The 13,930-nt window shown below is 39.3% G+C and overlaps 1 protein-coding gene across 1 annotated transcript in view; it reads left to right on the forward strand.

The window, feature by feature from the left end:
- Window positions 1-2,764: 2,764 nt before the first annotated feature.
- The window catches only part of LOC121859759 (vicilin-like seed storage protein At2g18540), a 28,190-nt gene continuing 17,024 nt past the window's right edge, over window positions 2,765-13,930 (forward strand). Inside the window, exon 1 of the mRNA XM_042356747.1 lies at window positions 2,765-2,975. Coding sequence (XP_042212681.1) covers window positions 2,765-2,975 — 211 coding nt within the window. The remainder of the gene's footprint in view (window positions 2,976-13,930) is intronic.

A 13,930-nucleotide genomic window follows, 5' to 3' on the forward strand; every position in this document is an offset into this window, starting at 1 on the left:
ATAATAATAATAATAATAATAATAATCATAATCATAATAATTAAAAAAAATAAATAATAATAATAATAATAATTTTATCGGTTTTTGTTGATTGAAAAGTTTCTCTGGCAACAGATATATTCTCTCATAAAGTGGATAATGGTGGAAGGTCATCAGTGTATATAGAACTCTGTCATGATGTAGAATGATGATTGTGGTCATGAAGGAGTTCCAGTAATTCATTAAATGGACGAATTATACAGTAACTAATGAGGGGGATACTTTACGTCAAAGCTTCTTAAGGGTTGAGATAAGATAAATTAGCGTGAGATAAGGAGTTGGATCATTTACAACCACGATACTCAAAGAGACGGAGCTCCACTGCATTGAGATGTGGGTGAAAATATCGTATATGACGCCTTCAAGGAACACCATAATATGTTGTCTAGCTTTTCATCCTCAACAGACACTGAAGATCTTATACGTTTCCTCTGGGTGTGACTCCAGCTCACAGATTTATATCATAGGCACCATAGTGGGTCGTGGCAGTCCTCTGTGAGCCCGTCGTCTCATCCATCGCCTGGGGGTAGGGGAGAGGAGGTAGGGGGAGCAAGAAGTTACTTTAGATATTAAACCTCCAGATAACGAATCAGTCCACAGGTATATTACTACAAGTCCTGAACAGTGGTGAAAGAGAGGAGGGTCATCCTGGCAGCCGTCTGTCGAAAACTTCACTCAGGGGAAAAAACAGAAACAATCATAGTTGAGATTGATGGACGTTTGACTGCGAGGAAAACTTGTCCGACCTTCCCGGCGATGTTGGTGATCCTGTGTTTGTTGTTGTATTGTTGGCGAGGGAGAGAGGGTGGCTGTCTTTGTTGTTGTTGGTGAGGGAGAGAGGGTGGCTGTGTTTGTTGTTGTTGTTGGTGAGGGAGAGAGGGTGGCTGTGTTTGTTGTTGTTGGTGAGGGAGAGAGGGTGGCTGTGTTTGTTGTTGTTGTTGGTGAAGGAGAGAGGGTGGCTGTGTTTGTTGTTGTTGGTGACAGACAGACAACTCGCGTAGTATATTGACAGCCACTCCCGAGGAAAATATATATATATATTCGCCAGAAAAGAAAGTTACAGTGTTTTGTGTTAGAGTGGATAGTGTTAGAGTGGATAGTGTTATAGTGGATAGTGTTATAGTGGATAGTGTTATAGTGGATAGTGTTATAGTGGATAGTGTTATAGTGGATAGTGATATAGTGGATAGTGTTATAGTGGATAGTGTTATAGTGGATAGTGTTATAGTGGATAGTGTTATAGTGGATAATGTTATAGTGGATAGTGTTATAGTGGATAGTGTTATAGTTGGATAGTGTTATAGTGGATAGTGTTATAGTGGATAGTGTTATAGTGGATAGTGTTATAATATAGTATGGTGTTAAGTGGATGAGTGTTATAGTGGATAGTGTTATAGTGGGATAGTGTTATAGTGGATATAGTGGATTATTATAATGGATGGTGTTATAATGGATAGTGTTATAGTGGATAGTGTTATAGTGATGTGTTATTGGATAGTGTTAGTGGATAGTGTTATAGTGGATAGTGTTATAGTGGATAGTGTTATAGTGGATAGTGTTATAGTGGATAGATGTAGATAGTTATGTATAATGTTGGTGTGTTATAGTGGATAGTGTTATAGTGGATAGTGTTATAGTGGATAGTGTTATAGTGGATAGTGTTATAGTGGATAGTGTTATAGTGGATAGTGTTATAGTGGATAGTGTTATAGTGGATAGTGTTATAGTGGATAGTGATATAGTGGATAGTGTTATAGTGGATAGTGATATAGTGGATAGCGTTATAGTGGATAGTGTTATAGTGGATAGTGTTGTAGTGGATAGTGTTATAGTGGATAGTGTTATAGTGGATAGTGTTATGGTTGATAGTGTTATAGTGGATAGTGTTATAGTGGATAGTGTTATAGTGGAAAGTGTTATAGTGTATTTTGTTATAGTGTTGTGTGTTGCTATATTACGTGTTACAGTATTGTGCTACAGTGTTGTGTGTTACAGTGTAGTGTGCTACAGTGTTGTGTGTTACAGTGTAGTGTGTTACAGTGTTGTGTGTTACAGTGTAGTGTGTTACAGTGTTGTATGTTAGTATTTTCAGTAAGTGTTGTTTTATTGTAGTGTGTTACAGTGGAGCATGTTACAGGGTAGTGTGTTATAAGGTTACATGTTACAGTGTTATGTTACAGCGCTTCGTGTTATACAACATTACATCCAGGTGATAATAGAGTTAACACGACCAATAACTTCCCTTGTAACACAAACTGGTAACCTTTGGGCTGTTACCACTCATATCTGTCACTCATATCTGCCACTTATATTTGTCACTCATATCTGCCACTCATACCTGCCACTCCTCTCTCGGCACCCCTTTCCGACACTCCTTTTTGATACTCCCTTCTGTCACTCCTCTGCCACTCCTCTCTGTTACTTCTCTCCTGCCACCCCTTTCTGCCAGTCTCCTCTCCTGCCACCCCTTTCTGCCAGTCTCCTCTCCTGCCACCCCTTTCTGCCAGTTTCCTCTGCCACTCTCAATGATGAAGAAGAAATTAGGGAATAGAATAGTAAAAAAAAATGGTTGATTCGTAATTAAGGGAGACAAAGGGAGATAATTTCTACTTAAGGCCGGATAAAAGATGTGATTTTCATACAGGAGAGAGAGAGAGAGAGAGAGAGAGAGAGAGAGAGAGAGAGGTAAATGAATGATGAAAATAAATAAACAGACAAAAAACATATGGCTTATTATCACACCAAGATAATCGGAGATCGGTGTTCAGGGTTCAAGGTTCAGGAGTTCGGGGTTCAGAGTTCAGGGTTTGGGTTCGAGGTTCGGGAATCGGGGTTCATGGGTTCGGAGTTTAAGGGGAAGACACAGGTGATGTTGAATGATAGGAGACACGAGGTTATCGACGTGTTCCTGGCAGTTGAACGTGAGAGGGATGATGGTGAGGGCTAGATATTGAGATGCTGACACTCCGATGTGATAGATAACATGTATGTATGTATGTATGTATGTATGAATGTATGTATGTATGTATGTATGTTACGGTATGTTAGGAGCATAATTATCAATACTTCGTTGGGGTAAGCTAACACTCAGACCAGAATCTAATTATTCTCGTAAATATCCCATGAAAGAGTATAGGAAATTGTTTGCTTATGTGTGTTATATATAATGCAAATGATAACAACAAAATGGTTCTACGGGAAGGAAAAATACAACTCGTTAAATATTTGATTTAACTCTCTTAATCACAGCCGGTCAGAGTTAACGTTAACACTGGGGTCAACGCTCCTTATACGATTAGAGGGGGTCAGTCAGGGGGTCAGGAGGATGGAAAGAGTTTGGGAGGCAGTGAACACGTGTTAGAGTACCATCTGTGTTGGGGTACTGTGTGTGTTTGAGTACGATGTGTTGTGTTGGGGTACTGTGTGTGTTAGAGTACCACCTGTGTTGGGGTACTGTGTGTGTTAGAGTACCACCTTTGTTGGGGTACTGTGTGTGTTAGAGTACCACCTTTGTTGGGGTACTGTGTGTGTTAGAATACCATGTGTTGTGTTGGGGTACTGTGTGTGTTAAGAGTGCCGGTTGTTAGAGTACCATTTGTTATGATTGAAGCGTCATCAGGGACAGTGAGGGTGGAGGGAGATGTTGCGAGGGTTTCTACATAGTCGTGTCTGTGGTGGCCAACACGGGCTGTGATCCATATAAAGTGAATAAAGCAGGCGTCCGTCTTAGCCCTTATGAGGCAAACTGGATTCGTCTCTAGATCCTGACAGACGGGCTGGGGTAAAGTGATCGACTAGAGTCCAGAACAGGATCGCCCCAGCAAGTAGTTGATGGCTCCCAGGATGCGACCACTTGGACAGAATTCCAGAGCTGTATTCACTCAGTTACTTAATTTTTCTTTTTAACATTATTTTTTATATGCTGGGTCTAATGTCTGTGGAGGAATTTATCACACAAAATTATATTTAATTGTTTATCTTATACTGAAGAAAAGCGTTTACAATGAGACACAATTTGAAAACAAATATATACTCATACAATTATTGGTTTATGTGCAACAGACAAAAATTCAACACCAGAGAGACAGGGTGACAGACAGAGTGACAGCTAACCTATTGTGACGAATGAAGCTTATATATTTTGCATGATATCTTCATTCATGCAGTAGTGTTCCTAATATCGGTTCACAACTCACTCTCTCTGTTTACGCGAGATATTGTGCCGCTCCTCCTCTGGTTTGTCTTGCCCTAATGTATACAACCTGGCACTAACATGCTCTCTGTCTCACACATGTAATAAATGTTGCGATCTTTACCCTCTTTTGTATGATACTAATAGTCATATATATAATATATAACACAGAACTTCCTATATTCTTATCACGACGAAGAACAGAAGAACATGTCTTCACTGATGTTTAACACCATCACAAGCTCGTCTTAAAATGAACTGAAATATTTCATGTTAATATTATTGAGGAACAAAGTTTTGCTCATTTTACCTTCGTCTTGAGCCAAAACTCACGTTGAATAGAATCATTCGTAATTCAGGAGGGTGGGAGGAGGGCGGACCCACAAAACCAGAATAATGAGAGCCTCGCCGCCCTACACGCCGCCCCAGGATGCTCGCTGACAGCCAAAAAGGATTTGAATTAGGTTCACGACTGAAGAATTGAAAGAACCACAGCTTTAAAACCTAAGGGATAATGGAAAGTCAAAGGTAATTCGGAAATTTTATAGATCTTCCATAGTGAGTGGGTCAGCAGCTGACAAATGGATTTTATTGGAAGAATCTTACAGGAGAGGAGGAGAAATTCATCATTCATCGTCTCTTTCAGGAGTACAAGTTATCGGGGTTCTGTTCAATGTCTCTTGTCTTTTTTTAAGTTGCATCCATTAATGTTTTTATTTCTTTAAGAATAACCTAAACTATTTACTCGTGTAAACAGCTGGTTGAGGTTAGTTATAGATACAGTACGTCACCCTGCACACCCACTGTAGGTTAAGATATCGAGTGTTAATAATGTCACCGTGTGAGAATTGCTCCATCTGTGTCTTATAGGTAAATATGTACCTGTATTGATGGCTCGTGATAAGGTCTGAACCTTGCTGGTTCAGAACAAGAAATTTCACTTGTTGGTCCAAAGTAACCTTAAGTGACCAAATTTGACTATGAATGGAGGCCTTTGAAATGTGGTGTTATTGGCTAAGCATAAGGAAAACAGGAAAACAAATGAAGAAGTACTAAGATTAGCAAAAAAAACAACAAGAGAAATACTTGCAATGTACAGAAAAAAAATAGATACTTTGGTCCTATAATTAGGGATGAGGAAAGAAATAACAGATATATTAGTGGCAAAGTTGAAGGTAGGAGGGCCAGGGGGAGGCAGAGACTAGGATGGATGAATGACAATAAAACTGTGTCCCCAGAGAGAAACAAAACATGAGAGTATTGGTGAAAACAGCCCGAGAACGTTTAGAGTGAAGGACTGTGGTCGCCAACCCTCAGATATGAGGACGGTACTCTGATTGAGTGAATATTATCTTAATTACAGCACAACTTTAGACTGCATATTAAATAGTGTAGAATAAATTAAAAAGTAAAGCCCTCCAAATACACGAACTTTCATAATATAAGTCTATGTATATACTGTAATGACAGTGGAATAGAAGCTATGAAATTGTAGCAGAATTTTTATACAAACACAATGTAAAAATCGTGTCCAATTGAACAGATAATGAACAAAATGTTATCAACACTCAGTTCAAGAGCACATCAATTCTCAAGTGGTGAGAGCTTGTACTAAACAACTTAATTCAGACAACAACAGTCACTCACCCGACGTATGAGTTCAGTGCATCACTCTACTCATCGTCATTTGGGTTCAAGAGTTCAACAGCCCATACTCATAGTCACGCCCATAACCACCATCACGCCCACAACCACACTCACAACCACCACCACTCTCACAACACTCATAACCACCATCACGCCCATAACCACCATCACGCCCACAACCACACCCACAACCACCACCACTCTCACAACAACACTCATAACCACCATCACTCTCACAACCACACTCATAACCACCATCACGCCCATAACCACCATCGTGCCCACAAACACACCCATAACTACGCCCACAACCATACCCACGCCCAAGTTTCACAGGACAACAGACCTCCTTCACTTGCCCCCTTAAGCTAACTGCTCTCACCAAGCCTTTAAGCTGTCTGATTGACCAGACCCAGGAAACCAACTCAGTTAACTCGATATACCTAACATAGCTTAAATATATAGCTGGAAGGGCTTAACATGTAGGAGCTAAGGGTGTATACATTTCGAACAGATTAAACAGAGACTCGTAGCTAAGTTGGAGGGTCTGACATCCAGTTAAGTTAATACAGATATAGCTGAGTAAGTTTAAATTCACAGCTGGGAGCCCATAACTTCTGGAAAAGCTTAGACACATAGATGAAAGAGCTTAAATGTGCCTATGGAGACGTTTAGAATCACAGGTAGAACTTAATTTTTTTTCCTGGAAAATATTAGATATTAAAAGAAAGAACTGACATTTATAGCTGACAGAGCTTCGGTATACTGTATACATTCGACCGTTTAGCTGAGATATAAAGCTTTAGCGCGGAAAGCTAATATTTATAAAGGAAAGAGTTGGAGAGCTTATACATACAGTAGCTGAGATACCTTATACATAGCTGTAGTAGCTTAGACATACTTGTGGTAGCTTAAATGCAGCTGTAATAGCTCAAATGATGTTAAGATAGCTTAACTACAACCGTGATAGCCGATATATAGCTGAGAGAGAGCTTGAATATATTTAAGATAAAGCATTGACAGCAAAATATAGCTGTAATATTTTAGATAATCTAGACAAGCTTCAATTTACGTAAATATTATAGATAGCTGAACCAGCTTCAATAAGCGGTAAAAATTGAGCTTAAATACAACTTACGATAGCTTTGACAGTTATGTAGCTCAACTACCAGGAAAGCTTTAATAGCTGGGAAGCTTAGATAAATGGTAAACATTAAATAATTGGGAGAGCTTAATACCTGTGGCAGCTCAATCATGGCCTTGATAACTGAAATAGCTACAATTGCTTTAATATATGAGACCACTTGAATACCTGTGAGAACATAGATACAGTTTGGGACAGCATCAAGAAGTGAACTGCAGTACAGTACGTCATCTAAAGACAAAGGAACTCAGGCGGAAGACTGTAGGAAGAGATTAGGTGTTGAAGCCACCAGTCAGGTGATGGTGCGTGCTGGCAGTGGCAAAGCAACGATTAACACTTGCCTTCACCACCACGCTTGATGGCAGCCCCAATCTTGCGGCTGATTGCCAAACATTGACTCGACCAGAGCAAACTCCTTTGTCGTTAGTTTTACGGTGATTACTGTTGTGTTTAAGGCCAGGCTGGGGATAATGTGCTTGGATATGTACCCAAGGACGTGCGCTGGCATGCACGTACACGTACTTGACCGGGAGCATGTGTTGCTATACACAAATTTACCTACCTGCTCATGGACAATGACAAATACATAAACAATCACTCTAAATATCGTAAGACAAACTAAATTGTGATATGATCTGAGCATGGAATGGTTGAGGACCTTGTTAAAAAACATTTTGGAAAACAGTGAAGTTGTATAAGTTAAGCAAAGAAAAGTGTTGTACAAGAAACACTAACACAAGCATTGTCAGCAGAAATACAATCCACTATATGTTGCCACAGCCACCAATGACACCCTCACAGAAGTACTTCATGGGCGACTGTTCCTGCAGTAACTTGGGACGTTCATTGATACAATACTTCAATTTGCACAGTTTTTATCTAGAGTGTCAGGGTAACGCAGTGTAGGTAGGTCAGGGTAACACAGTGTAAATGTCAGGGTAACGCTGTGTAGGTGAGTCAGGGTAACGCTGTGTAGGTGAGTTAGGGTAACACAGTGTAAGAAGTGTCAGGGTAATGCAGTGTAGGCGAGTCAGGGTAGCGCAGTGTAGGTGAGTCAGGGAAGCACAGTGTAGGTGACGTATCATCGGCACTTTTCCCATGACAATAAAAAGTTCGTCAATAATTATGCAAATTAACATTCATTGGCACCAAAGAGGCAATTTAACTTGAGTACGACACCAACATCTTAGGTACACTGAAGTCACCCATTAAACAAGACATCTTAACTACTTCAAGACGATGTCTTAACTCCTTGATTATAGTGGGTTAAATCCCCGGAGTAGCATACCTAACTCTTTAATTACGTTGATCTATTGCACTGCGTCAGATAACGTTATAATAAAGGAGCTACGTCACCGTCCTCTGTAGGATAATTACTGCAGGATACTTTGTTGTTTGGTAACATGAATAATCTTCCATTCAGAATACGAGGTATTTTGACATAGGAGAAAGTTTAAATTTAATAAATATTTTTTCCCCTGTACGTATATGCGGACTGTAGGTGTTGTGTAGTGCTAATCTTTAGATAGAATAATCTCACACACTGCTGCCCTGTAAGTGATGGTCAACGCCAAGACTTTTTGTGTTACGCCTGGCCTCCATCTTGTCTGTTGTTATTTAATAAAGTAAAAACGATGACCCATGTATATAAATATTATGAACGCCAAGAATAAGCGACAGCAAAAACAGAAATGAGATAGAATAACAGTGGCACTAGGAGAAATGAGGAGAGAATGAAAATGTTTTATTAAAGAAGGTTGGGGAAAATCGAGCCCCAGAACCGAGAGTCTGTGAGATGACAGACTTTACACAGCCTTCAGTCAGTGGGTCAATAGTGATGGCTGTTACGATAGAGGAAGACCTGGTCTGTGAGGGGACACACACTCTCAAGCTCACACACTCAAAGATAACGTCTATATCCACTTTGGCATTTCAAAAGTTTATGAATTATATAGAAATGTTAAGGGCGGTAGTTGATCGGATTCTACCGAAGTGCTTAGTAGCATTTAATTAGATAATGTCTGTGTGTGTGTGTGTGTAGTAACTTCGTAATTATAACATTAATATACCACATCAAGCAAGTAGTGGCTGAAGTCCGGCTTTATCCGAGCGTCTGGTAAATTTTAAAAGCTGACATACGTGTGTGTGTGCTCTCTCTCTCTCTCTCTCTCTCTCTCTCTCTCTCTCTCTCTCTCACACACACATCACCACAGGTATAGAGAAAAGAAGGTATTAGGGGAGGAATTTCACCAAGACATCAAAGAAGGAGTATGTTTACAAACGACTGCGGTAGACAGGTCTTTCTCCCTTACAACGTCTATTATAAACTAATTTCTCACATTATTCTAACATTATAAACGCGATCACCTGAACATCAACATCACTGGCTATCAGTCAACTTATATACCATTTAACTAAGCATTCATAAAGTGGTATACCTGCCGTTTGTGGTGGAGGAGGAGGTGATCTTGCCCTCCCTCACTATACTGCCAATATCCCCGCTCGGCTAACACGACCACCTTAATAAAATCACACGACGGTACCAGGAATCAGGCTTGGTGGCTGGGAGGAGGAGGACCCAGCAGCCGCCACCAACCCCCTTCCTGCTGGCGACGGAAAAGGAATTTGACTTTTATAAGGGCAGCGATTGTGTGGACGAGACGCTGCTTTTATCTGACGGCTTATTGACTGCCTCTCTCCCCGGCATATATTTTTTAAAAAGAGTTTGATTGGCCGAGAGATGGTTATTGGACAGTGCGGTGCCTCTTCGTCAACACGGTGGTGGCGGCGGGTGATAAGTTTTGTGTTGGTGTGGAGTTGAACTGCTCTCGTCTTCATCTGGTGTTGTTTTGGACTTTTTTTGCCGAAATAAATTAAGATTGAATCTTTTCCTGTACGTGAGTTATATATTGAGTTATATATTAGTGAGGCGTTTGTTTATGTTTCCCTGTAGTTATATTTCATTGTTTGCCTACTTGTTTTTATATGATTTAATAGAAGGAAAAACATATCTTATTGAGTCAGCTTCAGGTAAACATGTCAGTGCAAAGAACTTTTCAGAGAGCGTGAACGTCAACCAGTGATCCCATTCTCTGTCTGCTTGTCTGTCTGTCTTTCTGTTTGGGTGTCTGCCTGATTGTCTCTATCATTATTACTAACTCATTTTCAACACCTATGTCACCTTTTCAGTCTCTCCATTTGTTTATCTCTCTCAGGGTAGTAAATTAGAGACAAATCAATTAAGTGCGTGACAGTGCTCGCTTTCTCTCTTTCATATATATATATATATATATATATATATATATATATATATATATATATATATATATATATATATATATATATATATATATATATATATATATATATATATATATATATTAATAATAATAATAATAATAATAATAATAATAATAATAAAGTATTAGGGAGATAGAATGAGTGAAAGAAAAAAATACAGTACAAAACTGACATAGTTTTATTATAAACGGGTTAATGACATAGTGTGTTCTGTCATAATATATTTCCTATTACTATATTGTAACTTTTTCATTATTTTTATAACAGAAAGTATGATATTATGACGCAGATTTAAAAAATAATAGAAATTCATTTTATCAGAAATATTTTTATAGCAAAGTTAGCAGTATAGAAAAATGTTTTTGATATTATACATTCATAAAGTTCCATTGATGTTTTATGAAAAGTATTTTACATCATCGCTAATAAATTTTTGATTCTGCTCATATTTTCTAATTAAAAAAAATACTGAACTTTTAGAATTGAAAAAAAAATATATATATACGTGATGAGTAATACCGAGTGATCGACGTGAACATCCCAGGCAGATGATGCAACAAACAACAACTCAGATAAATACCTGGCATATTACTGTACATCTTTTAGGTCTATATTAATATTCTCATTAAACACCTTCACAGGCGATGAACTGTGAGCGAGAGATATTGCTGATAAAACAAATCACTGGAAATGTGTATGATGAAACAGCTCTGGGTCTGACCTACACGCAGCTTGGTCATGCAGCGCTCACTCGCCTCGCCTCGGTCCATTCCGTCAAGGCGAGTAACCCATCTTTAGCCAAGTTATCCACCGACTTATACACATACCCTACTATGCTCTCGAAATAGATCAGTCAATACACACACACACACACACACACACACACACACACACACACACACACACACACATAAAAATTCGTACTATCACCGAAGTTAGAAAAATTACAAAGCCATAATTGTCAATTTCCCTCAGCTAGGGTTCACATCTTTCCCCTAAAAAATTATCGAGTTACCTTTGACATCGGTCGGCAAAAACCCCAAGAATTTTCTACCAGTTTGTTTCCCCTTCTCTCGTTTCCCTAAACTTTTTCCGCCGTATATTCACTTGAATCCCTTTTTGTGTTTTCAATAAATTCGTCCTAAAAAAATTATAGAGGATTTATTTTTCTTAATGAGTCAAATTCCCGTGTTTAATAACAATGTATTGTTAACTTTTGAATATGGGGTTAAATCATATATGAAAATATTAGCAAGATTACTGAGAATATTTATTTATTTATATATTTTTAATTTCCCTGTTCGCAAGTGTGGGGTAAAGGTATTGTTTTCAGTTCTGTTTGTCTGTGTCTGTCTGTCGCAAAAGTAACTCGAAAACAGATAAGAAGATTTGCAGTAAATTTTGCAGGTTTGATCAACATATGACAAGGTTCACATGATAACCTTATGGTGCAAATCGCGAAAACATTTAATAATAATAATAATAATAATAATAATAATTAACGGTTTATTGAAAGAGCTTGGCAGCAGAATGCTGAAAATATACAGTTACATATTTGGGGAATGGGTTACGAATTACAAATAATATACAAGTGACATAAGTGACACAAATAAGACATATAGCTTAGATGGGGATCAGCTCAAACTACAGTTCATTTCAACATAGTGACGGTAGGGAGCAGTGTTTGCTGGGAGTGAATACACTGATTTATTACATGTTATTGATAATTTTTACAATGGTTGGGACTGGGCTGTTCTTATAGCGATCATGGTAACGGTTCATGTAATGTTAACACTTGGGTTTTGTTCCGCGGTTAAGGAAAATGTTGAGCTGAGACAGTTTCTAGCAGAGCCTACACAAGTGTTACAAGTACGACATTAACCTTGCCATGGTGACGGTTCGACCCGGCAGGATTTGACTTTCTACATATTACTTTTACTCGGTAAACTGATTACATCTCGTTTGTCTTTATCTCATGAGAGGAGGAGTAGGGGAAGGGTGAAGGAGAGGGGGAAGAGGAGAGGGGGAGGGAGGATAGGGGGAAGGAAGATAGGAGGAAGAGGAGAGAGGGAGGAGGAGAGGAAGAGAGCTGGAGCAGGAGAGGAGGGAGGAGGATAGGGGGAAGAGGAGAGGGAGAGAGTGAAGATGAGGAGATAGGGTAAGGGGGGGGGGAGTTGGACACAAAATAGAGTCAAAACTCGCAAGACAAAAGTTACTCCGCTAACACTAAGACAACAGAACGTCCACAACAAGATACTGGAGTGACGCTATGCCGATGGAGTGACTGCTAATTAAATCTGACGAGGACTCCGCAAAACTACAGGAAGATCTAAACAAATTTTTCGAAGGGTCTGAAAAATGCCAGATGAAATTCAATGTGGACAAATGTAAAGTACTCAGTATAGGAGATGTAAACAGGGAAACCAGTTACCAGATGAACAACGATGCCATTGTGAAATCCGACTGCGAGAAAGATTTAGGAGTAATGATAAGTAGGAATCTTAAGCCAAGTAAACAATGTGTTTTTGCTCGTAACAAAGCTAATAAAGTACTTGGGTTCATACAAAGGAGTGTAAGTTACAAGACTAGCGAGATCATCTTAAGATTATATCTTGCGCTTGTGAGACCACACCTGGATTATGCAGTTCAGTTCTGGTCACCGTATTACAGAATGGATAGAGAATCCTTGGAAAGAATCCAGAGGAGAATGACAAGACTAATCCCGGGCATTAGGAACCTTGAGTACAGAGACAGGTTAAAGCGTCTTAATTTGCACTCCCTCGAGAGACGTAGAGCGAGGGGCGACATGATAGAGGTGTATAAATGGAAGTCAGGGCTAAACAAAGGGGACATTACAAAGGTACTCAAACTATCCAACCAGGAGCTACCTCGTAACAATGGTTTTAAATTAGACAAATTTAGATTTAGGCGCGAAATAGGTAAACACTGGTTTGGAAACAGAGTAGTGGATGCATGGAACAAGTTGCCAAATATCATCATTAACTCGAATACGCTGGATAGTTTCAAACATAGGTTGGATGCTTATATGAGCAATAGGGGTTGGGTGTAAATGGGACTGCCCAGTATGGGCCAATAGGTCCGCTGCACTTTCCTCCATTCTTGTGTTCTTGATACAAATATGATATATAATAACTAGGTGGGGAGAAGCTCAAACTACAGGGCATTTTAACATAGTGACAGTGTAAAAAGTAAGATTGACTGGGAGTGAATACACTGGTTGATTACAAGTTATTGATAATTTTTACAATGGTTGGGGCTGGGCAGTTCTTATAGCGATTAGTTCGTGTCCGTGTGGACTGGATGCAGTTGTGGTGTCGAACAGCAATACTCGGGCGAGGGATCTCGGGTGGTAGTAGGAGCGAGTGTCGAGGATGGTGCAGAAGCGTCTCACCAAATTTGCAGATGAGGGCGTGGTGATGGTCAGTGAGAGCCGAGTGGGTCAGTGTGTTGAGCGCTTCTTGATATGTGGAGTAGGAAATGGAAAGTGTGTGTGTGTGTGTGTGAAACTTACAGCCACAAAAATGGAGAAAATTTTATCACTAATCTCTCTGACTTTAATTACATGACAAAAACATTAAACAAGATTG

Source organism: Homarus americanus, unplaced genomic scaffold (assembly GCF_018991925.1).
Source record: "Homarus americanus isolate GMGI-L3 unplaced genomic scaffold, GMGI_Hamer_2.0 scaffold27231, whole genome shotgun sequence".
NCBI lineage: Eukaryota > Metazoa > Arthropoda > Malacostraca > Decapoda > Nephropidae > Homarus > Homarus americanus.